The sequence below is a fragment of the Dendrobates tinctorius genome, unplaced genomic scaffold (assembly GCF_039654945.1).
Source record: "Dendrobates tinctorius isolate UK_male_01 unplaced genomic scaffold, ASM3965494v1 ptg000204l, whole genome shotgun sequence".
In the NCBI taxonomy this organism is placed as follows: domain Eukaryota; kingdom Metazoa; phylum Chordata; class Amphibia; order Anura; family Dendrobatidae; genus Dendrobates; species Dendrobates tinctorius.
This window is the reverse complement of record NW_027361871.1, coordinates 510,976-538,069: the sequence shown is the minus strand read 5'-3', so window position 1 is coordinate 538,069 and position 27,094 is coordinate 510,976. Positions and strand designations below refer to the sequence as shown.

The 27,094-nt window shown below is 52.6% G+C and overlaps 1 protein-coding gene across 8 annotated transcripts in view; it reads left to right on the top strand.

Annotated features, from left to right (window-relative positions):
* LOC141057365 (tRNA N6-adenosine threonylcarbamoyltransferase, mitochondrial-like) overlaps positions 1-27,094 on the top strand; it is a 212,344-nt gene that overhangs the window by 4,553 nt on the left and 180,697 nt on the right. For all 8 annotated transcript variants that reach the window (XM_073553949.1, XM_073553951.1, XM_073553953.1 and 5 more), the window contains exon 2: positions 23,213-23,428. In XM_073553949.1, the coding sequence (XP_073410050.1) occupies positions 23,229-23,428 (200 nt within the window). In that variant the 5' untranslated portion in view covers positions 23,213-23,228. The remainder of the gene's footprint in view (positions 1-23,212; positions 23,429-27,094) is intronic.

Below are 27,094 nucleotides of genomic sequence, written 5' to 3'. Positions count from 1 at the left end.
TCTTGGGTATATACTGTACCGCTCTGCACGGTCCCCAGCAGCTTCTCTCCTCCCGCTGCCCTGCAGGGATAGGTCTTGGGTATATACTGTACCGCTCTGCACGGTCCCCGGCAGCTTCTCTCCTCCCACTGCCCTGGAGGGACAGGTCTTGGGTATATACTCTGCCCGGTCCCCAGCAGCTTCTCTCCTCCCGCTGCCCTGCAGGGACAGGTCTTGGGTATATACTCTACCGCTCTGCCCGGTCCCCAGCAGCTTCTCTCCTCCCGCTGCCCTGGAGGGACAGGTCTTGGGTATATACTGTACCGCTCTGCCTGGTCCCCAGCAGCTTCTCTCCTCCCGCTGCCCTGGAGGGACAGGTCTTGGGTATATACTCTACCGCTCTGCACGGTCCCCAGCAGCTTCTCTCCTCCCGCTGTCCTGGAGGGACAGGTCTTGGGTATATACTCTACCGCTCTGCCCGGTCCCCAGCAGCTTCTCTCCTCCCGCTGCCCTGGAGGGACAGGTCTTGGGTATATACTCTACCGCTCTGCACGGTCCCCAGCAGCTTCTCTCCTCCCGCTGCCCTGGAGGGACAGGTCTTGGGTATATACTCTACCGCTCTGCCCGGTCCCCAGCAGCTTCTCTCCTCCCGCTGCCCTGGAGGGACAGGTCTTGGGTATATACTCTACCGCTCTGCACGGTCCCCAGCAGCTTCTCTCCTCCCGCTGCCCTGGAGGGACAGGTCTTGGGTATATACTGTACCGCTCTGCCCGGTCCCCAGCAGCTTCTCTCCTCCCGCTGCCCTGGAGGGACAGGTCTTGGGTATATACTCTACCGCTCTGCACGGTCCCCAGCAGCTTCTCTCCTCCCGCTGCCCTGGAGGGACAGGTCTTGGGTATATACTGTACCGCTCTGCACGGTCCCCAGCAGCTTCTCTCCTCCCGCTGCCCTGCAGGGACAGGTCTTGGGTATATACTCTACCGCTCTGCACGGTCCCCAGCAGCTTCTCTCCTCCCGCTGCCCTGCAGGGACAGGTCTTGGGTATATACTCTACCGCTCTGCACGGTCCCCGGCAGCTTCTCTCCTCCCACTGCCCTGGAGGGACAGGTCTTGGGTATATACTGTACCGCTCTGCACGGTCCCCAGCAGCTTCTCTCCTCCCACTGCCCTGGAGGGACAGGTCTTGGGTATATACTCTGCCCGGTCCCCAGCAGCTTCTCTCCTCCCGCTGCCCTGCAGGGACAGGTCTTGGGTATATACTCTACCGCTCTGCCCGGTCCCCAGCAGCTTCTCTCCTCCCGCTGCCCTGGAGGGACAGGTCTTGGGTATATACTCTACCGCTCTGCCCGGTCCCCAGCAGCTTCTCTCCTCCCGCTGCCCTGGAGGGACAGGTCTTGGGTATATACTGTACCGCTCTGCCCGGTCCCCAGCAGCTTCTCTCCTCCCGCTGCCCTGGAGGGACAGGTCTTGGGTATATACTCTACCGCTCTGCACGGTCCCCAGCAGCTTCTCTCCTCCCGCTGCCCTGGAGGGACAGGTCTTGGGTATATACTCTACCGCTCTGCACGGTCCCCAGCAGCTTCTCTCCTCCCGCTGCCCTGGAGGGACAGGTCTTGGGTATATACTGTACCACTCTTCCCGGTCCCCAGCAGCTTCTCTCCTCCCGCTGCCCTGGAGGGACAGGTCTTGGGTATATACTCTACCGCTCTGCACGGTCCCCAGCAGCTTCTCTCCTCCCGCTGTCCTGGAGGGACAGGTCTTGGGTATATACTCTACCGCTCTGCCCGGTCCCCAGCAGCTTCTCTCCTCCCGCTGCCCTGGAGGGACAGGTCTTGGGTATATACTCTACCGCTCTGCCCGGTCCCCAGCAGCTTCTCTCCTCCCGCTGCCCTGGAGGGACAGGTCTTGAGCTATATACTCTACCACTCTCCACGGTCCCCAGCAGCTTCTCTCCTCCCGCTGCCCTGGAGTGACTGGTCTTGGGCTATATACTCTACCACTCTGCACGGTCCCCAGCAGCTTCTCTCCTCCCGCTGCCCTGGAGGGACAGGTCTTGAGCTATATACTCTACCGCTCTGCACGGTCCCCAGCAGCTTCTCTCCTCCCGCTGCCCTGGAGGGACAGGTCTTGGGTATATACTCTGCCCGGTCCCCAGCAGCTTCTCTCCTCCCACTGCCCTGGAGGGACAGGTCTTGGGTATATACTCTACCGCTCTGCACGGTCCCCAGCAGCTTCTCTCCTCCGACTGCCCTGGAGGGACAGGTCTTGGGCTATATACTCTACCGCTCTGCACGGTCCCCAGCAGCTTCTCTCCTCCCGCTGCCCTGGAGGGACAGGTCTTGGGCTATATACTCTACCGCTCTGCTCAGTCCCCAGCAGCTTCTCTCCTCCCGCTGCCCTGGAGGGACAGGTCTTGGGCTATATACTCTACCGCTCTGCACGGTCCCCAGCAGCTTCTCTCCTCCCGCTGCCCTGGAGGGACAGGTCTTGGGCTATATACTGTACCGCTCTGCACGGTCCCCAGCAGCTTCTCTCCTCCCGCTGCCCTGGAGGGACAGGTCTTGGGCTGTATACTCTACCGCTCTGCACGGTCCCCAGCAGCTTCTCTCCTCCCGCTGCCCTGGAGGGACAGGTCTTGGGTATATACTCTACCGCTCTGCACGGTCCCCAGCAGCTTCTCTCCTCCCACTGCCCTGGAGGGACAGGTCTTGGGTATATACTCTACCGCTCTGCACGGTCCCCAGCAGCTTCTCTCCTCCCGCTGCCTTGGAGGGACAGGTCTTGGGTATATACTGTACCGCTCTGCCCGGTCCCCAGGAGCTTCTCTCCTCCCGCTGCCCTGGAGGGACAGGTCTTGGGTATATACTCTACCGCTCTGCCCGGTCCCCAGCAGCTTCTCTCCTCCCGCTGCCCTGGAGGGACAGGTCTTGGGTATATACTCTACCGCTCTGCACGGTCCCCAGCAGCTTCTCTCTTCCCGCTGCCCTGGAGTGATTGGTCTTGGGTATATACTCTACCGCTCTGCACGGTCCCCAGCAGCTTCTCTCCTCCCGCTGCCCTGGAGGGACAGGTCTTGGGCTATATACTCTACCGCTCTGCTCAGTCCCCAGCAGCTTCTCTCCTCCCGCTGCCCTGGAGGGACAGGTCTTGGGCTATATACTCTACCGCTCTGCACGGTCCCCAGCAGCTTCTCTCCTCCCGCTGCCCTGGAGGGACAGGTCTTGGGCTATATACTGTACCGCTCTGCACGGTCCCCAGCAGCTTCTCTCCTCCTGCTGCCCTGGAGGGACAGGTCTTGGGCTGTATACTCTACCGCTCTGCACGGTCCCCAGCAGCTTCTCTCCTCCCGCTGCCCTGGAGGGACAGGTCTTGGGTATATACTCTACCGCTCTGCACGGTCCCCAGCAGCTTCTCTCCTCCCACTGCCCTGGAGGGACAGGTCTTGGGTATATACTCTACCGCTCTGCACGGTCCCCAGCAGCTTCTCTCCTCCCGCTGCCTTGGAGGGACAGGTCTTGGGTATATACTGTACCGCTCTGCCCGGTCCCCAGCAGCTTCTCTCCTCCCGCTGCCCTGGAGAGACAGGTCTTGGGTATATACTCTACCGCTCTGCACGGTCCCCAGCAGCTTCTCTCCTCCCGCTGCCCTGGAGTGATTGGTCTTGGGTATATACTCTACCGCTCTGCACGGTCCCCAGCAGCTTCTCTCCTCCCACTGCCCTGGAGGGACAGGTCTTGGGTATATACTCTACTGCTCTGCACGGTCCCCGGCAGCTTCTCTCCTCCCACTGCCCTGGAGGGACAGGTCTTGGGTATATACTCTACCGCTCTGCACGGTCCCCGGCAGCTTCTCTCCTCCCACTGCCCTGGAGGGACAGGTCTTGGGTATATACTCTACCGCTCTGCACGGTCCCCAGCAGCTTCTCTCCTCCCGCTGCCCTGGAGGGACAGGTCTTGAGCTATATACTCTACCACTCTCCACGGTCCCCAGCAGCTTCTCTCCTCCCGCTGCCCTGGAGTGACTGGTCTTGGGCTATATACTCTACCACTCTGCACGGTCCCCAGCAGCTTCTCTCCTCCCGCTGCCCTGGAGGGACAGGTCTTGAGCTATATACTCTACCGCTCTGCACGGTCCCCAGCAGCTTCTCTCCTCCCGCTGCCCTGGAGGGACAGGTCTTGGGTATATACTCTGCCCGGTCCCCAGCAGCTTCTCTCCTCCCACTGCCCTGGAGGGACAGGTCTTGGGTATATACTCTACCGCTCTGCACGGTCCCCAGCAGCTTCTCTCCTCCGACTGCCCTGGAGGGACAGGTCTTGGGCTATATACTCTACCGCTCTGCACGGTCCCCAGCAGCTTCTCTCCTCCCGCTGCCCTGGAGGGACAGGTCTTGGGCTATATGCTCTACCGCTCTGCTCAGTCCCCAGCAGCTTCTCTCCTCCCGCTGCCCTGGAGGGACAGGTCTTGGGCTATATACTCTACCGCTCTGCACGGTCCCCAGCAGCTTCTCTCCTCCCGCTGCCCTGGAGGGACAGGTCTTGGGCTATATACTGTACCGCTCTGCACGGTCCCCAGCAGCTTCTCTCCTCCTGCTGCCCTGGAGGGACAGGTCTTGGGCTGTATACTCTACCGCTCTGCACGGTCCCCAGCAGCTTCTCTCCTCCCGCTGCCCTGGAGGGACAGGTCTTGGGTATATACTCTACCGCTCTGCACGGTCCCCAGCAGCTTCTCTCCTCCCGCTGCCTTGGAGGGACAGGTCTTGGGTATATACTGTACCGCTCTGCCCGGTCCCCAGCAGCTTCTCTCCTCCCGCTGCCCTGGAGGGACAGGTCTTGGGTATATACTCTACCGCTCTGCCCGGTCCCCAGCAGCTTCTCTCCTCCCGCTGCCCTGGAGGGACAGGTCTTGGGTATATACTCTACCGCTCTGCACGGTCCCCAGCAGCTTCTCTCCTCCCGCTGCCCTGGAGTGATTGGTCTTGGGTATATACTCTACCGCTCTGCACGGTCCCCAGCAGCTTCTCTCCTCCCGCTGCCCTGGAGGGACAGGTCTTGGGCTATATACTCTACCGCTCTGCTCAGTCCCCAGCAGCTTCTCTCCTCCCGCTGCCCTGGAGGGACAGGTCTTGGGCTATATACTCTACCGCTCTGCACGGTCCCCAGCAGCTTCTCTCCTCCCGCTGCCCTGGAGGGACAGGTCTTGGGCTATATACTGTACCGCTCTGCACGGTCCCCAGCAGCTTCTCTCCTCCTGCTGCCCTGGAGGGACAGGTCTTGGGCTGTATACTCTACCGCTCTGCACGGTCCCCAGCAGCTTCTCTCCTCCCGCTGCCCTGGAGGGACAGGTCTTGGGTATATGCTCTGCACGGTCCCCAGCAGCTTCTCTCCTCCCACTGCCCTGGAGGGACAGGTCTTGGGTATATACTCTACCGCTCTGCACGGTCCCCAGCAGCTTCTCTCCTCCCGCTGCCTTGGAGGGACAGGTCTTGGGTATATACTGTACCGCTCTGCCCGGTTCCCAGCAGCTTCTCTCCTCCCGCTGCCCTGGAGGGACAGGTCTTGGGTATATACTCTACCGCTCTGCACGGTCCCCAGCAGCTTCTCTCCTCCCGCTGCCCTGGAGTGATTGGTCTTGGGTATATACTCTACCGCTCTGCACGGTCCCCAGCAGCTTCTCTCCTCCCACTGCCCTGGAGGGACAGGTCTTGGGTATATACTCTACCGCTCTGCACGGTCCCCGGCAGCTTCTCTCCTCCCACTGCCCTGGAGGGACAGGTCTTGGGTATATACTCTACCGCTCTGCACGGTCCCCGGCAGCTTCTCTCCTCCCACTGCCCTGGAGGGACAGGTCTTGGGTATATACTCTACCGCTCTGCACGGTCCCCAGCAGCTTCTCTCCTCCCGCTGCCCTGGAGGGACAGGTCTTGGGTATATACTCTACCGCTCTGCACGGTCCCCAGCAGCTTCTCTCCTCCCGCTGCCCTGGAGGGACAGGTCTTGAGCTATATACTCTACCACTCTCCACGGTCCCCAGCAGCTTCTCTCCTCCCGCTGCCCTGGAGTGACTGGTCTTGGGCTATATACTCTACCACTCTGCACGGTCCCCAGCAGCTTCTCTCCTCCCGCTGCCCTGGAGGGACAGGTCTTGAGCTATATACTCTACCGCTCTGCACGGTCCCCAGCAGCTTCTCTCCTCCCGCTGCCCTGGAGGGACAGGTCTTGGGTATATACTCTGCCCGGTCCCCAGCAGCTTCTCCTCCCACTGCCCTGGAGGGACAGGTCTTGGGTATATACTCTACCGCTCTGCACGGTCCCCAGCAGCTTCTCTCCTCCGACTGCCCTGGAGGGACAGGTCTTGGGCTATATACTCTACCGCTCTGCTCGGTCCCCAGCAGCTTCTCTCCTCCCGCTGCCCTGGAGGGACAGGTCTTGGGCTATATACTCTACCGCTCTGCACGGTCCCCAGCAGCTTCTCTCCTCCCGCTGCCCTGGAGGGACAGGTCTTGGGCTATATACTGTACCGCTCTGCACGGTCCCCAGCAGCTTCTCTCCTCCTGCTGCCCTGGAGGGACAGGTCTTGGGTATATACTCTACCGCTCTGCACGGTCCCCAGCAGCTTCTCTCCTCCCGCTGCCCTGCAGGGACAGGTCTTGGGTATATACTGTACCGCTCTGCACGGTCCCCAGCAGCTTCTCTCCTCCCGCTGCCCTGGAGGGACAGGTCTTGGGCTGTATACTGTACCGCTCTGCACTGTTCCCGGCATCTTCTCCCGCTGCCCTGGAGGGACAGGTCTTGAGCTATATACTCTACCGCTCTGCACGGTCCCCAGCAGCTTCTCTCCTCCCGCTGCCCTGGAGGGACAGGTCTTGGGTATATACTCTGCCCGGTCCCCAGCAGCTTCTCTCCTCCCACTGCCCTGGAGGGACAGGTCTTGGGTATATACTCTACCGCTCTGCACGGTCCCCAGCAGCTTCTCTCCTCCGACTGCCCTGGAGGGACAGGTCTTGGGCTATATACTCTACCGCTCTGCACGGTCCCCAGCAGCTTCTCTCCTCCCGCTGCCCTGGAGGGACAGGTCTTGGGTATATACTCTACCGCTCTGCCCGGTCCCCAGCAGCTTCTCTCCTCCCGCTGCCCTGGAGGGACAGGTCTTGGGTATATACTCTACCGCTCTGCACGGTCCCCAGCAGCTTCTCTCCTCCCGCTGCCCTGGAGTGATTGGTCTTGGGTATATACTCTACCGCTCTGCACGGTCCCCAGCAGCTTCTCTCCTCCCGCTGCCCTGGAGGGACAGGTCTTGGGCTATATACTCTACCGCTCTGCTCAGTCCCCAGCAGCTTCTCTCCTCCCGCTGCCCTGGAGGGACAGGTCTTGGGCTATATACTCTACCGCTCTGCACGGTCCCCAGCAGCTTCTCTCCTCCCGCTGCCCTGGAGGGACAGGTCTTGGGCTATATACTGTACCGCTCTGCACGGTCCCCAGCAGCTTCTCTCCTCCTGCTGCCCTGGAGGGACAGGTCTTGGGCTGTATACTCTACCGCTCTGCACGGTCCCCAGCAGCTTCTCTCCTCCCGCTGCCCTGGAGGGACAGGTCTTGGGTATATGCTCTGCACGGTCCCCAGCAGCTTCTCTCCTCCCACTGCCCTGGAGGGACAGGTCTTGGGTATATACTCTACCGCTCTGCACGGTCCCCAGCAGCTTCTCTCCTCCCGCTGCCTTGGAGGGACAGGTCTTGGGTATATACTGTACCGCTCTGCCCGGTTCCCAGCAGCTTCTCTCCTCCCGCTGCCCTGGAGGGACAGGTCTTGGGTATATACTCTACCGCTCTGCACGGTCCCCAGCAGCTTCTCTCCTCCCGCTGCCCTGGAGTGATTGGTCTTGGGTATATACTCTACCGCTCTGCACGGTCCCCAGCAGCTTCTCTCCTCCCACTGCCCTGGAGGGACAGGTCTTGGGTATATACTCTACCGCTCTGCACGGTCCCCGGCAGCTTCTCTCCTCCCACTGCCCTGGAGGGACAGGTCTTGGGTATATACTCTACCGCTCTGCACGGTCCCCGGCAGCTTCTCTCCTCCCACTGCCCTGGAGGGACAGGTCTTGGGTATATACTCTACCGCTCTGCACGGTCCCCAGCAGCTTCTCTCCTCCCGCTGCCCTGGAGGGACAGGTCTTGGGTATATACTCTACCGCTCTGCACGGTCCCCAGCAGCTTCTCTCCTCCCGCTGCCCTGGAGGGACAGGTCTTGAGCTATATACTCTACCACTCTCCACGGTCCCCAGCAGCTTCTCTCCTCCCGCTGCCCTGGAGTGACTGGTCTTGGGCTATATACTCTACCACTCTGCACGGTCCCCAGCAGCTTCTCTCCTCCCGCTGCCCTGGAGGGACAGGTCTTGAGCTATATACTCTACCGCTCTGCACGGTCCCCAGCAGCTTCTCTCCTCCCGCTGCCCTGGAGGGACAGGTCTTGGGTATATACTCTGCCCGGTCCCCAGCAGCTTCTCCTCCCACTGCCCTGGAGGGACAGGTCTTGGGTATATACTCTACCGCTCTGCACGGTCCCCAGCAGCTTCTCTCCTCCGACTGCCCTGGAGGGACAGGTCTTGGGCTATATACTCTACCGCTCTGCTCGGTCCCCAGCAGCTTCTCTCCTCCCGCTGCCCTGGAGGGACAGGTCTTGGGCTATATACTCTACCGCTCTGCACGGTCCCCAGCAGCTTCTCTCCTCCCGCTGCCCTGGAGGGACAGGTCTTGGGCTATATACTGTACCGCTCTGCACGGTCCCCAGCAGCTTCTCTCCTCCTGCTGCCCTGGAGGGACAGGTCTTGGGCTGTATACTGTACCGCTCTGCACGGTCCCCAGCAGCTTCTCTCCTCCCGCTGCCCTGGAGGGACAGGTCTTGGGCTGTATACTGTACCGCTCTGCACTGTTCCCGGCATCTTCTCCCGCTGCCCTGGAGGGACAGGTCTTGAGCTATATACTCTACCACTCTGCACTGTCCCCAGCAGCTTCTCTCCTCCCGCTGCCCTGGAGGGACAGGTCTTGGGCTGTATACTGTACCGCTCTGCACTGTTCCCGGCATCTTCTCCTGCTGCCCTGGAAGGACCGATCTTGGGCTATATACTCTACCACTCTGCACTGTCCCCAGCAGCTTCTCTCTGCCCTGGAATGACAACAGGTCTTGGGCTATATACTCTGCCGCTCTGCGCGGTCCCCGGCATCTTCTCTCCTCCCGCTGCCCTGGAGGGACAGGTCTTGAGCTATATATTCTGCCGCTCTGCACTGTCCCTGGCATCTTCTCTCCTCCCGCTGCCCTGGAGGGACTGATTTTGGGCTATATACTGTACCGCTCTGCACGGTTCCCGACATCATCTCTCCTCCCGCTGCCCTGGAGGGACCGATCTTGGGCTACATACTCTACCGCTCTGCACTGTGCCTGGCATCTTCTCTCCTCCCACTGCCTTGGAGGGATGGGTTTTGGGCAGGGAAGTAAAGCATTGTTCTGGCGCTCCATAGACTTACAATGTAAAAGTCTCTTCCCCTTCACGCAGATCATAGTTTCCCACATTCTATGGGGCAAGTCATGCTTGTTTTTTTTTTTTTTTTTTTTGACCATTGGCCTTCAAAAAAAAAAAAGTCATCCTATGCTGGTCCATTTTGCAGAAAGAACTTTTCTCTTTAAGTGAATTGGTTAGCTTAAAAAAGGTCAATACATTGATATTATAGTGAACATTTTCACTGACTGCTAGGAGAGGCTGGGAAATCTCCATCTTCTTATTTTTTTTGTGTGATGCTTTCAAAATGTGCTACATAATCCAAAAACAGTTGTAAGACTAATGCAGTATACTAGTGAAGTGTTAACAGACAGTACAAACCAAAAGTTTGGACACACCTCATTCAAAGAGTTTTTTCCATTCTACATGACGGCACCACGAGGGGATCCGCCCAGCGAGGACAGGAAACCTTCAAGATAAAAGGGGCGGCTCCTCTCTCAGCATCAGTTGGTTTCCTGTCCTCGATGGGGAACCCTCAAGATGAAAACCTCTTGAAGAAAGAAGAGGATGCCTGGGTCGGGTGATTAACGGCAGGCACTGGTCTGCTACACCAGTCGCCAGGTACCAGTAGTCGCCTCGGGGGCCATATATTCCTATGCCCCCCCCCCCCCCCCCGAGCGAGTGCATGGCCACAGCCTGTGAGGCAAATTGCCCGGGTGAAGTTGGATGCCCTGGAGACCACATGTGGTGTACCCTCCCAGATGCTGATATACCCCATAAAAGTCCACGGAGGCCACTTTCCGTGCTCCCTCCCTGTCGACATATGGTGGCCATGCAGCACGTGTGGCACATCGGTGCCCGGGCAGAAGTAAAGCTCCTTGGAGGCCACATATGTGTACCCTCCATGTTGAGGCCAGACCCCATGGGATGTGAACCCTGGAATCAAGCCAAGTACCTGTGATCAGTGGCCAGGGTGACGTCCATATTTTCTCCAGGTGACAGCTGGTCGGCAGGGGTCCTGAGAACACAGGTATGAGGGGGCAGGTGTCATGGCAGCCGATGGCGTGGGAATGCCGCAACAGTCCCGGGCGCGCACCGGAAGGGAAGCCGGGTACGCACTGCTGAGGGGGACGCTCGTGCAGGGCAGTCGGCACAGGCGCGTGCACTGGAAGCGCGCATGACGGGACTAGAGCTGTGAATAGGTCCGGGTACGCCCACCTAGTGGTGTGCGTACCGGAAGTAGATGTTGGCAACCCGGAAGTGGAGCGCGACACCCGGCAGGCAGGGAGAGCGCGCACAGCAAGCGGCCACATGACAGGCGCGCATCGGGTTACCATGTGCGCGCGGGCATTGTTTTCGGGTCACGTACGCCCGGGGGGGCGCAGGTACCGGTGGCGCGCACCAGATGTGGTTGCCGGGTGCACGCATAGGCAAGCTATAGTGCGCAGGCGTGGGGGCGCAAGCGGCCGGCAGGTGCAGGATCAACCAGGTGTGCCAATTAATTAGTAATAAAAAAAAATGCTGCTATTTAAAGGCAACAGGAAGTGCTGGCAGGCGTCACCACACCATTATTGGGTTGGATGTGACTGCCCTCATCACATAACAGCAGCAGCAGCTAAGCAGTTTATAGAATGGAGAGCCCTTCACCAGAACACTTGCAGCCGCGCCAGGAGGAGAAGGAGAGGCGGTCGCGCTCAGAGGAGAAGGGCCAGATACGCCGCAGCAGCAGTGGGAGCTGTTCGGGCAGTGCACGGGCGGACCATCGCCGCAAAAAGGAGGGGTCCCTAGTCTCTTTGGGAGTGAGAAGACCAGTCAGCCTCCAGATCCGGTACCCGTTCTGTGAAGCGTCCGAGTGGTGAGTGAGCTTCGAGAAAGTCCAGCACTCTAATGTCTGTTCTCTTTCTCTCTTGTCTCCTCTCTCCCCTCTTTTACATACATTGGCGGGGTGGAGTATAGGAGGCCCCTAAGAAGAGTAGGGAAAAAACTAAAAATAAAGAATGTCCTTTATGCAATTGTCCTCTAGGAGCATCCTGGAATAAAAGATTGTGCCAGGATTGTATTAAGAAGACAGTAGCGGAAGAGACACCCTCATTCTCTGTCAGTGTGAGATCCCTAATTCAAACAGAGGTTTGCAAATCAGTGAGGTCATTACAATCAGCGGATACGGATAGCAAAACAAGAGATAGATCCAGTCCCTCAGTGGTCTCTCAGGAGGACTCCACAGGGTCAGAGGATGACTGAGATAAAACCCACTATTCGGATAGTAGTTCTGACGAGGAAGACGCATTCCCAGTAGAAGCTACAGATAAGCTTATAAAGGCTATCCGGTCTACCATGGGGCTGGTAGATGAGCGAGCAATAAAGACAGCTCAAGAACTCATGTTTAGTGGACTACGAAAGAAAAAACGTAGAGCCTTCCCTATTGATGAACAGCTGGAAGGACTCCTAAAATGGGAGTGGGAAAAACCAGAGAAGAAGTCCCAGATAATCAATTCCCTAAAAAGGAGTTACCCCTTTGAGGAAGAGGCATCCTTGTCCTGGGATATAGCTCCAAAAATTGATGTAGCGATATCAAAAGTCACCAGGAAATCCTCCCTACCCTTTGAGGATCTAGGTTCTCTAAAAGAACCTCTGGACCGAAAGGCAAACCATTGTCTTAAAACAGCCTGGGAGGCCTCGGCTGGGGCACTAAGGCCCGCCATCGCTGCCACTTGTGTGGCTAGGTCCCTAAAGATATGGGTGGACAACCTGGAGGATCAGCTAGAGCAAGGAGTCCCCAGGGAGTCTATTCTGGATGCATTGCCGGCCATCAGAGCAGCGGCAGTCTTTCTCACTGAGGCTTCAGCAGATTCAGCCAGGCTAGCAGCAAAGTCAGCAGCCTTAACCAATGTAGGACGCTGTGCAGTATGGCTCAAATGCTGGCCGGGGGACACTCAGGCAAAGATGAAACTTTGCTCTCTGCCATGTGAGGGAAATTTCCTGTTTAGACCAGCATTGAATAATGTATTGGAGAAAGCCGGTGACAAAAAGAATTTCCCAAAACAGCCATTTCAGGCCTTTCGGCGCTCCTTTCAGAAGGGCCGAAAATTCAGAAGACAGCAGTTCAGGGATCGAGACAGAAACAACTCTGACAAGCGATCCAGAGGTGGGAGAGGCTTCTATTTTGGCAAGCCCTCCAAAGACGCCAAAAACCCTCTGTGACGGTCCTTCTCAGGTGGGGGGAAGGCTCTCTCACTTCCTCCCAGCCTGGGAGAGGATCTCATCCAGCACCTGGATCCAACAAATAGTAGGGTCGGGTCTGGAATTAAGATTCCACCACTGGCCGCCACGAAGATACATGCAGACTCCAGTACAGTCATCTCAAGAAAAACAAGAAAGTCTGGAAGGGGAAGTATTATCACTTCTAGAAAAACATGTCCTGGAAGAAATTCTTGAAAAAGAAAAGAAGGAAGGTTTTTACTCCCCCCTATTTCTTATAAAAAAGCCAGACAATTCCTGGAGGACGATTATAAATTTGAAAGGCCTCAACAAATATCTGATAGTCCCATCATTTAAGATGGAAACAATAAGGTCAGCGGTGATACTCCTCTTTCCTCGGTGCTACATGGCAGTCCTGGATCTCAAGGATGCTTACTATCATGTCACGATCCGGCAACAAAACCGCAAATATCTCAGAGTGGCGGTCCAGATAATGTCTCAGTGGCGTCACTTTCAATACAGGGCTTTGCCCTTTTGGTGTAGCAATAGCCCCCCTGAGTCTTAACAAAATTAATTGCAGAGGTCACAGCATATCTTGGGGAAACAGACACACTGGTGATACCATATCTGGACGACTTCTTGATAGTGGGAAGAAATTTCACTGTCAAGAACAAGTCAAAATAGTGATGGAGACACTACAGACCCTGGCTTGGCAACTGAACCTCAAAAAATCCAAACTGGAACCAGCAATGATCCAGAATTTTTGGGGCTTAACCATGGACTTGGTGGTACAGGAGTGTCACCTCCCAGAGGAGAAAGAAGAGAAGATCAAAAATCTAATCATGGCAACATAAAAAAAAAACAGAAATGACTCTGAGAAGGGCCATGTCAGTGTTGGGGTCCCTAGCCTCTTTCTTACCAGCAGTGAAATGGGCCCAGTTTCACACAAGAGAACTTCAGTGGTGTGTACTACAAAACGACCTTAGGCTTCAGGGGCAGTTAGAGCAGAAGCTCACCCTCCCGGACCCTGTACTCCAGTCACTCAGATGGTGGTTACAGATAGAGTCCTCTCCAAGAGGAGTACCTTGGACATACACAGCCTCCAAAGTAGTCACAATGGACGCCAGTCCTTGGGGCTGGAGGGCCCATCTAGACACACTATGGCTCCAGGATCCCTGGGCCCAGGAGGAAAGAAATCTATCCTCAAATGAGTGCGAGCTACTAGCCATCGAAAGGGCGCTGGAAGGATTGTTGACACACCTAAGAGGACATCATGTGAGAGTCCTATCAGACAACCGTACAGCAGTCGCATATGTGATCCACCAGGGGGGCACCCGTTCTCAGTCCCTGATGCGAATAGCAGAAAGGATCATGACTCTAGCAGAACACCAGTTCCTTTCATTATCAGCCCTGCATATTCGAGGCATAGACAACCTGAAGGCAGACTTTCTGAGCTGGAACCACTTGAGACAAGGAGAATGGTGCCTAAAAGAGTCCATTTTTCAACGGATTGTGCATATGTGGGGGAAACCCATCATAGATTGCTTCGCCTCAAAAACCAGCAGGAAGGTTCAATAATTCTGCTCCCTAAGTCCAGCAGACAGGCCATTAGGAGTAGACACTTTCAGGATAAAGTGGACACCAGGTCTCCTGTACGCCTTCCCTCCAATATGCCTCATTCCAGCAGTTCTGAGGAAGATCAGGGAGGACCAAGCCAGAGTAATTATGATAGCTCCCTTTTGGCCGAAAAGACTATGGTTCTACTGTCTGAGAGTGATGTCGGTGACGGACCCATGGGGCTCCCAGAGGACCACGACCTTCAAGCACAGGGTCCCTTCAATCACCCTCCGAAGTCCAGGCTGCATTTGACAGCCCGGAATCTGAAAGGTCACTGTTGGAGAAAAAAGGTTTCTCAGCGGGGTTAATATCCACCTTACTCAGTAGCAGAAAACCAGTGACTACAACAATTTATGGAAGGGTATGGAGAAAATTTTTATCTACCTCAGGCCCAAAACGGGAGGGAGAAGTACCGATAGGGGCAGTACTGGAGTTTCTGCAGAAAGGTTTAGAGTTGGGGTTAGCTGTTAGCACCCTCAAAGTACATGTCTCAGCCCTGGCAGCCTTATTCAACTGCGACCTGGCAAACAATAGATGGGTGGCCAGGTTTATCCGGGCCTGTACTAGCGCTGACTGTCCCATCCCCTACTCCTCCTCCCTGGGATCTAAATTTAGTCCTATCATCTCTGTCAAAGTCCGTTTGAACCGCTAAACGAAACGTCAGAAAAAGTGTTGACTTTAAAAACAGCTTTATTAGTGGCACTCACATTGGCCCGTAAAGTTGGGGACTTACATGCAGACCCGCCATACACTCAGGTCATGGACGATAGAGTTGTGTTAAAATTAGATCCAGCATACCTTCCCAAGGTGGTTTCAAAATTTCCTAGGTTTCAAGAGATAGTCTTACCATCCTTTTGTCCTAACCCCGGTAATCAGAAGGAGGAGAGACTTCATTGCTTAGATGTTAGGAGATGTATCCTACAGTATTTAGAGATGACAAGACCCTGGAGAAAAGAGAGGGCCCTATTTGTCTCATACCAGGGGGCAAGAAAAGGCCTTGGGGTATGTGCACACGCTGCGGATTGGGGTATGGATTTGGCCGCGCGGATTTTGTAAAATCCGCAGGTAAATCTGCAGGTCAAAAGACCTGCGGTTTTACCTGCGGATTGCTCTGTGGTTTTGCCCTGCGGTTTTTCATCTCCACAATGGAGGAGATGGCAAACCGCAGCGGAATCCGCAGAAAGAATTGACATGTCAATTCTTTCTGCGGTTTCAAAACCGCAGGAAAACTGCGCGGAAAAATCCGCACTGTCTGCACTGCGGTTTTTTATTCCCATCTATAATAATAAAATGCCCTAACCAGCTTCCGGTTGTAACAACTTCCGTCCAGTTGTAACCGGTGACGTCACCACACACACGCACATGTTAACCCTCAACACACCACACCGCCTCAACACACACTCCTCTCACCTTTCACCTCCACTCATGTCCACTCACTCTTTCACTCCACATACGTTCCTTTCTCTCACTCCGTTTCTCATACTCACACCGTCATCGTCGCTGCCCCGACATCTTCCTCCGCCGCCGCGATCCAGGATCCAGACGTTCTCCAGGCCACCGACATGTTCTTGCGGGACGCCATCTTGGATTTCGTGAAATCCCGCGATATTAAAGATGGCGTCGCCGCAACAACATGTCGCTGGTGTGGACGACATCGGGATCCAAAAAGATGGCGTCGGCGAAATCTCGCGGGACTTCACGAAATCCAAGATGGCGTCCCGCAAGAATATGTCGCTGGCGTGGGCGACATCGGGATCCAAAATGGCGTCGGCGTAATCTCGCGAGATTTCGCCGACGCCATCTTTTTGGATCCCGATGTCATCCACGCCAGCGACCTGTTGCGGCGACGCCATCTTTAATATCGCGGGATTTCACGAAATCCAAGATGGCGTCCCGCAAGAACATGTCGGCGGCCTGGAGAACGCCTGGATCCTGGATCGCGGCGGAGGAAGATGTCGGGGCAGCGACGATGACTGTGTGAGTATGAGAGATGGAGTGAGAGAGAAAGGGTCGTATGTGGAGTGAAAGAGTGAGTGGATGCGAGTGGAGATGGTGAAAGGTGAGAGGAGTGTGTGTGTTGAGGGTTAATATGGCAAGAGGTGTGATGCTATCGCATCCTCCCGATGCGATAGCATCGGGCCATAATCTAGTAAGGAATAATGGTACTGTACATTGCAGCAAAAACTGCTGCGGACCCGTAGCGGCCAAATCCGCTGCGGAACCGCAGCAGAATCCACAGCGTGTGCACACACCCTTAAAGCCTCTAAGCAGACTATAGCTAGATGGGTGAGAGAGGCCATCATGCTAGCGCATAGTAGTGCAGGCAGGGCTGTTCCAGAGGACCTAAAAGCCCACTCCACGAGGGCCATGGCGACGTCCTGGGCACAGAGAACTGACGCCTCCTTCGACCAAATCTGTAAGGTGGCCACTTGGTCCTCTCCATCTACCTTTTTCAAACATTACAGATTAGACCTATGTGCTACCTCTGATCTCACATTTGGAAGAAGAGTGTTACAAGCAGTGATCCCTCCCTAAAGAGAATACAAATCTCTGTAACTCTCTTGTGGTGCCGTCATGTAGAATGGAAAAACACGGGTATTACATACCTGGTAATGTGTTTTTTCATGAGACATGACGGCACCCTTATATTCCCTCGCTATTGATTAGTTGGGTGCTTTATTAGTATTATACACTCCCTTGGTGTTGGAAATTTAGTAGTGTAAAGGATGTATGATTTATGTGTACACTAATGTGCGGAGTTCCTCTCGTGATCTGTAAAACAACTGATGCGGAGAGAGGAGCCGCCACTTTATCTTGAAGGTTTCCTGTCCTCGCTGGGCGGATCCCCTCTCTCATGGTGCCGTCATGTCTCATGAAAAAACACATTACCAGGTATGTAATACCCGTGTTTCTTTATTTTCATGACTATGAAAATTGTAGATTCACTCTGAAGGCATCAAAACTATGAATTAACACGTGGAATTATATAATTAACAAAAAAGTGTGAAACAACTGAAAATATGTCTTAGGCTGGTTTCACATTTGCGTTACAGGCCGCAGCGCCGGCCTGCGCACGGCCGCCGCTAAGCCCCGCACCGCGCCTCCGGCGGTAGCTCCGCCTCCGGGCGCATGACGCTGTATGCGTCATGCGTCCCCTATCTTTATCACTGAGGACGCAGGCCGTGTGCAGTATGCGTTTGGCGGCGCCTGCGTCCTGTTGACGGTGCGCCGACCAGCGCCAAACGCAACCTGTTGCAATTTGGTTGCTCTCGGTGCACCGTCAAAAGGACGCAGGCGCCGCCAAACGCATAGTGCGCACGGCCTGCGTCCTCAGTGATAAAGATAGGGGACGCATGCAGCGTCATGCGCCCGGAGGCGGAGCTACCACCGGAGGCGCGGTAGGGGGCGGGGCTTAGTGGCGGCCGTGCGCAGGCCGGCGCTTCGGCCTGTAACGCAAATGTGAAACCAGCCTTATATTCTAGGTTCTTCAAAGTAGCCACCTTTTGCTTTGATTACTGCTTTGCCCACTCTTGGCATTCTCTTGATGAGCTTCAAGAGGTAGTCACCGGAAATGGTTTTCACTTCACAGGTGTGCCCTGTCAGGTTTAATTAGTGGGATTTCTTGCCTTATAAATGGGGTTGGGACCATCAGTTGTGTTGTGCAGTAGTCTGGTGGATACACAGCTGATAGTCCTACTGAATAGACTGTTAGAATTGGTATTATGGCAAGAAAAAAGCAAAGTAAAGAAAAACGAGTTGCCATCATTACTTTAAGAAATGAAGGTCAGTCAGTCCGAAAAATTGGGAAAACTTTGAAAGTGTCCCCCTAGTGCAGTGCAACCATCCAGCGCTACAAAGAAACTGGCTCACATCAGGACCTCCCCAGGAAAGGAAGACCAAGAGTCACCTCTGCTGCGGAGGATAAGTTAATCCGAGTCACCAGCCTCAGAAATCGCAGGTTAACAACAGCTCAGATTAGAGACCAGGTCAATGCCACACAGAGTTCTAGCTGCAGACACATCTCTACAACAATACAACAACTGTTAAGAGGAGACTTTGTGCAGCAGGCCTTCATGGTAAAATAGCTGCTAGGAAGCCACTGCTAAGGACAGGCAACAAGCAGAAGGGACTTGTTTGGGCTAAAGAACACAAGGAATGGACATTAGACCAGTGGAAATCTGTGCTTTTGTCTGGTGAGTCCAAATTTGAGATCTTTGGTTCCAACCACCGTGTCTTTGTGCGACGTAGAAAAGGTGAACTGATGGACTCTACATGCCTGGTTCCCACAGTGAAGCATGGAAGAGGAGGTGTGATGGTGTGGGGTTGCTTTGCTTGTAACACTATTGGGGATTTATTCAAAATTGAAGACATACTGATCCAGCATGGCTACCACAGCATTTTGCAGCAGCATGATATTCTATCCGGTTTGCGTTTAGTTGGACCATCATTTATTTTTCCACAGGACAATGACCCCAAACACACCTCCAGGCTGTGTAAGGGCTATTTGACCAAGAAGGAGAGTGATGGGGTGCTACTCCAGATGACCTGGCCTCCACAGTCACCAGACCTGAACACCCAATCGAGATGGTTTGGGGTGAGCTGGACCGCAGAGTGAAGGCAAAAGGGCCAACAAGTTCTAAGCATCTCTGGGAACTCCTTCAAGACTGTTGGAAGACCATTCCGGTGACTGAGGTAGTTACTACCTCTTGAACCTCATCAAGAGAATGCCAACAGTGTGCAAAGCAGTAATCAAAGCAAAGCATAAGGTGGCTACTTTGAAGAACCTAGAATATAAGACGTATTTTCAGTTGTTTCACACTTTTTTGTTAATTATCTAATTTGACATGTGTTAATTCATAGTTTTGATGCCTTCAGAGTGAATCTACAATTTTCATAATCATGAAAATAAAGAAAACTCTTTGAATGAGAAGGTGTGTCCAAACTTTTGGTCTGTACTGTATATTCCCTTAAAAACATGAAACTTTCATCAATTGAGGTAAAAAAACACCCCCCAGTGCAATCAATACAGTACAAAATCTTGCATAACCTGTATTAGGGCTATGCTAGCCTGCTATCCCTTCCTAACAGTGGAGGTTGGCACCCTAAAAGAAACGATTGTTTGGCGCCCCCACTTCGCGACAGCTGTCACAGACTAGCCCTGGTAGACCCTGACCAAAGAACTGAGATGGGTTTCCAGGGCCGCTGAGCGGGGATGGAAGCGAACCTGTTCTACCAAGCACTTCAATGTATACAAGTAGTCCCTTGCCAGCTTCAAGTACACGCTCTCTGCCACAAAACAAACTTACTTTGCATCCCTCATATTCTCTGTTATAAATGAGTCACCGAAGGAGGAAAAAACAAAAATACAAGCTAAGTCCAGAAAATCGGAGAGGTTGGTAGCTATCGGATTGCAGACCCCTGATCCTATTCACACAACTAACAGTAGCCGTGGGGGGTTCCTACGGTGCCCTAGACCCCTCGTTCACAGCCGGAGAACTAAATAAGCCTAACGAAAGAAAGGGGAAATCTAAACTGCCCCAGAGCAGACCCCAAAGCAATAGACAGCCCCCAACATGTATTGTCGGTGAAAAGCGGATGAAAACACAAAGACAGACAGAAAGACAGGTTGAGCAAACGATGGGGCCCAACTAACTAAATAGGAAAGGACAGAAAAGATGCTGACTGCAATCCGCAAAAATACTGCTAAAATAATGTCCAACACGTCTGATAGAAAAAAGGCCCTGAAGCCACTAGACTTCAAAAACACTATATCAGCACTCAGGTATATTCTGAAGACTGAGCAAAAGGTCAACTTGACCAGAGACAAAAATGGAGCTCAGCCTGTACCAACAAGGGCAGGCAGAACACAAACACTAAGTAAACAGACAATATCTCATGGAAAAATAAGAGAGCAAATACTTAGCTTTCAGAAGACAGGTACTGAACTGGTTTGCAAGAGCTCAGAGCAGAAAGGATCACCAGCACCCCTGTAGGGCGTCGGCTGCCTTATATCCACTCAGTGATTCCGGGTGTCCAATCAGGCTCCACCTGTTCAGATGACAGGTTCTTCCCAACCCAATCAATTTCACTACCTCTCTTCACCAGCAGAGGGAGTTCATCAGACATCAACGGTGAAGGGGAAAATGAACTCACAACAATTCTCACTATCTCACAACCCTAAACAGTTTTTCAACACTTTCAATTCTCTACTCCGTCCCACAGCACCTCCCTCTCCTCTCATTTCTGCTGAAGACTTTGCCTCCTTCTTTAAGCAGAAGATCGATGCGATCAGAGAAAGCTTTGGCTCGCAGCCCCCAATGCCCCTCTTAGCTGCTCAGCCCTGTTTTTCCAAAGCCAGCTTCTCCGCAATGACAGAAGATCTGCTCTCCACCCTCCTGTCAAGATCACGCCTCACCATTTGTGCGCTTGACCCGCTTCCATCCCACCTCATCCCTAACTTTGCCATAATCTTCATCCCAACTCTAACACACCTCTTCAACCTTTCCCTTACAAATGGTGTCTTTCCCTCATCCTTGAAACATGCCTCAATCACACCCATCCTCAAAAAGCCCTCCCTCGACCCATCCTCTGTGTCTAACTATCACCTGATATCTCTTCTCCCTTACAGCTGAAAACTACTGGAACAGCATGTATATCTTGAACTGTCCTCCCACCTCTCCTCCTGTTCCCTCTTTGACCGGTTACAATCTGGCTTCCGACCGCGTCACTCAACTGAAACTGCGCTAACTAAAGTCACTAACGACCTACTAACCGCCAAGAGCAAACGACACTACTCTGTCCTCCTTCTCCTGGACCTGTCTTCTGCCTTCGACACCGTGGACCATTCCCTCCTGCTACAGAGTCTCTCATCTCTTGGCATCACAAACTTGGCCCTATTCTGGATCTCATCATATCTAACAGATCGAACATTTAGTGTCTCCCTCTCACACACCACCTCCTCACCTCGCCCCCTGTCTGTCGGTCTTCCTCAAGGCTCAGTCCTAGGACCCCTACTCTTCTCCATCTACACCTTCGTCCTGAGACAGCTCATGGAATCCCATGGCTTGCAGTTTCACCTCTACGCCGATGACACGCAGATCTACCTATCTGGACCTGACCTCACCTCCTTGCTGACCAAAATCCCACAATGTCTGTTTGCTATTTCAGCCTTCTTTTCTGCTCGCTTTCTCAAGCTGAACATGGACAAAACAGAATTCATCATCTTTCCCCCAGCTTACTCTACCCCTCCACTAGACCTATCCATCAATGTCAATGGCTGCTCACTTTCCGCAGTCCCGCCCGCTCGGTGTCTTGGGGTGATCCTCGACTCTACCCTCTCTTTCAACCCACATCTCCAAGCCCTTGCCTCCTCCTGCCGCCTCAGACTCAAAAATATTTCCCGGATCCGCACATTTCTCAAGCATGAAACCACAAAAACACTAGTGCACGCCCTTATCTCCCGCCTCGACTACTGCAACCTCCTACTCTCTGGTCTCCTCCAGCACTCTGGAACCACTCCAGTCCATCCTACACTCTGCTGCCCGACTAATCCACCTGTCCTCCCTGTTATTCCCCAGCCTCCCCCCCCTATGCCAGGCCCTTCACTGGCTTCCTATTGTCCAGAGGCTCCAGTTCAAAACCTTAACCATGACATACAAAGCCATCCACAACCTGTCTCCTCCATACATCTGTGACATGGTCTCCCGGTACCTACCTGCACGCAACATTCGATCCTCTCAAGATCTCCTTCTCTACTCCCCCATCATCTCTTCTTCCCACAACCGCATACAAGACTTCTCCCTTGCTTCCCCTATACTCTGGAACTCTCTGCCGCAACACATCAGTCTCTCACCAACGGAAACCTTCAAGAAGAACCTGAAGACCCACCTGTTCTGCCAAGCCTACAGCCTGCAATGATCCTCGGTCTACTGAACCACCGCACAACCAGCTCTACCCTCTCCTAGTGTATCCTGACCCATCCCTGTAGACTGTGAGCCCTCGCGGGCAGGGTCCTCTCTCCTTCTATATTTGTATGTCCCTTGTCTTGCACATGTTTATTGTACTTGTCTATATTTCCCCTTTTCACATGTAAAGCGCCATGGAATAAATTGTGCTATGTAAATGTATAATAATAATTAACTATAGGTGGGAAAACAATGAGCAAATAAGAGATGAAAAGATAGTGCTTAATGTTATAGACTTAACAGGTATATGCATACATAGAACCTCTTGTATATCTGATATATAACAATAATCTTGTCTTATTAGGCATAATCACCCATGGACCAAAAATGCACATTTCATTTAGCCTAATATACTATCAGATAGGGCCAAAACAATCTCTCTGCAATAAAACAGACAAACATGTACAAGAGGTAAAAAATAGCATGGTTCAAACAAGGAACATCAGGATTTTGTCCATATTGGTTCCCACAAAAAGCAATAAGCGATATTAGTTGCCAAGAAAAAGCCAAAGAAACAGCTGGGGGTTAACCCAAACTTGGCTTCCAGCCGCGATGCGTTTCTCCGTCCACACGGTTCATCAGGAGGCACAATAAGGAACCAGCCAATTCATAGATGTGAGGTGGCCCTCTCTGACAGTGTATTAAGCTAATGAAATCTGCATTTTTGGTCCATGGGTGATTATGCCTAAGAAGACAAGATTGTTGTTATATATCGGATATACTAGAGGTTCTATGTCTGCATATAATAACCTCTTAAGTGTATAACATTAAGCACTATCTTTTGATCTCTTTTATTTGCTCATTGATTTCCCCCCTATAGTTTATCAGGGTCTACCAGGGCTAGGCATACTCAGAAACGAGGGAATGGTAGTTTTGGCTCCTTTAGTGCTGGCAACTTGCTGTTCGAGACAAACTGTCCACCTAAAAAGTGTTTTATGTGTTTGTTTTTTTTTCTTTTTTCTTTCAGACTCTTACTTTGAAAGATGAGTAGAACATGCTGCAATTTCTGCAAAAACTATTGGACGCTTAAAAAACGAACATTTTCTGTACTGTCTTTAGTGAACTACCAAAGAGTGGTTCTGGGAATAGAAACAAGCTGTGATGATACTGGAGCCGCTGTTGTTGATGAAAATGGTAAAATACTAGGAGAGGCAATTCACTCTCAGAAAGAAGTCCATCTAAAGTGAGTACATCTAGAAAGATGATATACACATTTTCTATTCCTTATCTTCTGGGTAATGTAAAATAATAAAAAACGAGTACAGTAATTATGAGCTGGTAGAAAGAATAGGTCCTGCCTGTGAGGGCTTACAATCTGAAAGGCAAGAGTTCTTTATAAGGAACCTGTCTAGTCCTTTTCCAATATTAAGCTGCCCCCAATGTCCTGTCAGTGATGCAATGTGCAAAACACTATTTATTCTCAGGCGATTACATCACCTTGTCTTTCAGTCACACGTGTGGTGCTTTCTAATCTCTCTAATCTTCCAGTCACGGTCTTCTTCAAATTACTCATGCCCATTGCAGCCTGATGGAATAGGCTTCCCCGATGTCACGGCAATCGTCCAGTAAATCCCACACTTGACTATCAGGTCCCCGCGCATACACACTGAATCTAGGTGTACATCCCCAGCTTCATTTTATATCTGCATGCTCTGGAGCTGCGATGAGTCAGTGACTGGTCTCCATCCATTTTAGGGAGATTCTTTAAGTACCGTATTTTTCGCTTTATAAGACGCTCTGGATTATAAGACGCACCACACATTTTGAGGAGAAAAATAGGAAAAAACGTTTTTTTAATAAAATGGTGGTGCCTCTTATAATCCAGGTGTCTTATTGCTTACCGGGGGTGGTGGCTGCGGTGAAGTGGGGTCCCAGGGTCACTGCTGGAGGAGGCAGGAGTGGGGTGATACTGCAGGCCGCAGGAAGGGATGAGAGGGTGCTCCGATGTGCAGCGCGCTGCCAGGGGGGGCTCGTGCTGCTACCTGGGGGGGCTTGCGCTGCTGCCAGGGGGGCTCGTGCTGCTACCAGGGGGGGATTGTGCTGCTGCCAGGGGGGGCTGTACTGCTGCCAGGGGGGGCTGTACTGCTGCCAGGGGGGCTTGCACTGCTGCCAGGGGGGCTGTACTGCTGCCAGGGGGGTCTGTGCAGCAGCCCGGGGCTCTGCCCACATTTACCGGGTGTCCGTCGGCGCTGTGGGTGTCTCCGGGTGCCCAGCCGTGTCTCCACGTGCCCAGCGGTGTCTCTGGTTCCAATCCCGGGGCTCTGGCGACATTTTGCGACAGGCCAGAGCCCCGGGGCTCCCTCTCTGTTCCCTCTGTTTTGGCTCCGGAAATTGGGGCCCGCGCCGGGGACGGCGCATGCGCTGATGGTGATCTCGGGACTGAGATCTCGAGAGATGAGATTTCAGTGCTGAGATCTCATCTCTCGAGATCTGTCCCGAGATCACCATCAGCGCATGCGCCGCCCCCGGCGGCGGCTGCCATATTGCCAGAGCCAAAACAGGGAACCGAGAGGGAGCCCCGGGGCTCTGGCCTGTCGCAAAATGTCTCCAGAGCCCCGGGATTGGAACCGGAGACATGGCTGGGCACCCAGAGACACCCACAGCGCCGACGGACAGCCAGACACTTCTGCGGCCTACACCCAGTAATGTATATCCTCTTTGTAAGACGCACCCCCATTTTCCCCCCAAGTTTGGGGAAAAAAAAATGCGTCTTACAAAGCGGAAAATACGGTATGTTTTGTGTAAAATAATGTCCAATGTGCCTATTTTTCCTGTTTTTTTTTTTTTTTTTTGTGTTCCAATACACACTCAGGAAATAAATGTGTGTATAACAAAATATATGTAATTGCAATATTTTTACTTGAGAAATACTTTATTTTCTGGAACAATTTCAAGGGTACCAGCACTTTAGTCCATGACTGTATGTGCTTATGGAGCCAAAAGCTATAATGGTGCTGAGAGAGTGAACGTGTGCTCTGTCGTGCATAATTTTTGAGTGGAGGCGACAGCTCAGACGCAGTCTACTACATCTGGGTACCTGCCTTCAGTAGGCGTACACACCTGAAAATAATTCTACATTATATCTATAGCTGTTGTGAGTTCATTTTTCCCTTCATCATTGAGGTCTGATGAACTCCCTCCTCTGGTGAAGGCAGGTAGTGAGACTGATTACCAAACACCTGGGCAGCTAGATGATAACTGGGTGGCTGGAATTGAGGACTGAATATAAGGCTGCCGACGCCCTTCTTCCTGGCTGGTGATTTTCCTGCTGGATTCTTGGAGACCAGCCTGATTCCTGTGTCTCAAAGCTAAGTTTTTCTGCTCTGCTTTGTACTCTTCAGTTTTGTTTTTGTTTTGCCTTGTTTTTTGGGAGTTCTGCCATCCCCGGCCGGGGGTGAGCTGAATTCCATTTTTGTCTCTGATCTGTTGATCTTTTGCTCTGTCTTCAGAATATACCTGAGTGCTGATATAGTCTTTTGAAGCCTAGCGACTTCAGGGCCTGTTTTTCCTATCAGTCGGTTGGCTCATTTTGATAGGGTTTTTGCGGATGGCATACAGCGGCTTTCCTATCCTGTCCTATGTAGTTAGCTTGGGCCCCATCGTTTGCTCAACCTAGCTTTCTATCTGTGTTAGTGTTTTTATCTTGCTTCACCGTCATTATATGTTGGGGGCTGCCTATTGCTTTGGGGTCTGCTCTGGGGCAGTTTAGTTTTTCCCCTTTCTGTCATTAGGCTATGTAGCTCTCCGGCTGTGATCAAGGGGTCTAGGGCCCCGTAGGAAACCCCCACGGCTACTGCTAGTTGTTGTGGATAGGTTCAGGGGTCTGCAATCCGATAGCTGCCAACCTCTCTGGTTTTTCTGGACTTAGCTGGTATTTTGTTTTTTCCTCCTTCGGTGACTCATCATAACATATAGCCTTGTCGGTGCATACACCTGAATCCCATTTTGCCGGACCAACGAGTGGGTGCAGAACTCAATGTGTTGTCCTGGAAAAGGGAAAATAATTTTTCTCTATTATGATTCTTTTTCAAGGTATTTTTTTTTAATGCTTTCCACGCTTTTTATCTAAAGCTTGCCATACAGTAAGGACTTTAGATGGCTGAAAAGGCCAATTTAGACCTTTCCTCTACCATTTGAGCTTTTTGTGATACAAGTGAGCTTTACATGTACTGACCTAAGGCCAACAGCTGTTTTAAAGTTGATCAGCCATATAGGACTTTTACTCGTCACTCATGCATTAATGATCCGCATCCTATTACAAGGAGTTGTCTGCCAGTTTTTATTTTAAGCATGGTTTTAATAGAATGTACATGCTTCCCTAAACAACGCCACCACTCCTCGGTACTGCTGCCAGTGTCTCTCTCTGGTCTCCTCTCTTCTTATTCCACCAGGGAGGCCTTGGGTGTTCACTGCAGCCACAGATTGGCTGCAGTGGTCATGTTTCATCTAAGCCAGAGGAAAGGGTTTATGAATGTTCTCTACTAGCTCAAAAAAATGCTGCTGCAGTCACTTAGTGTGGTCACCAGACTTCTCGACAGTAAAGGAAGTGAAGACACTGTCAGGGAACACTGACCGCAGTACCAAGGAGCAGCGGGGGTCTGGTACGTATGTGTTTTTAATTTTTAGAACACCCTATGCCCATTTTCAAAGTAATGGGCTGCCTATTTAATGAAAGACTAGAGTCTGCCACAGATTTTGGTATATATTGTTCAACGATTTGTTGTTCTAATAATATCATTCTTATGCTACCTAATAATCGTCACAGTTCATATTTATAACAAGTCATTCAGGAAATATCCACTTGTAATTCCTAGTATATAAGCAGCTTTGGAAATTTGTTCTCTCGTTT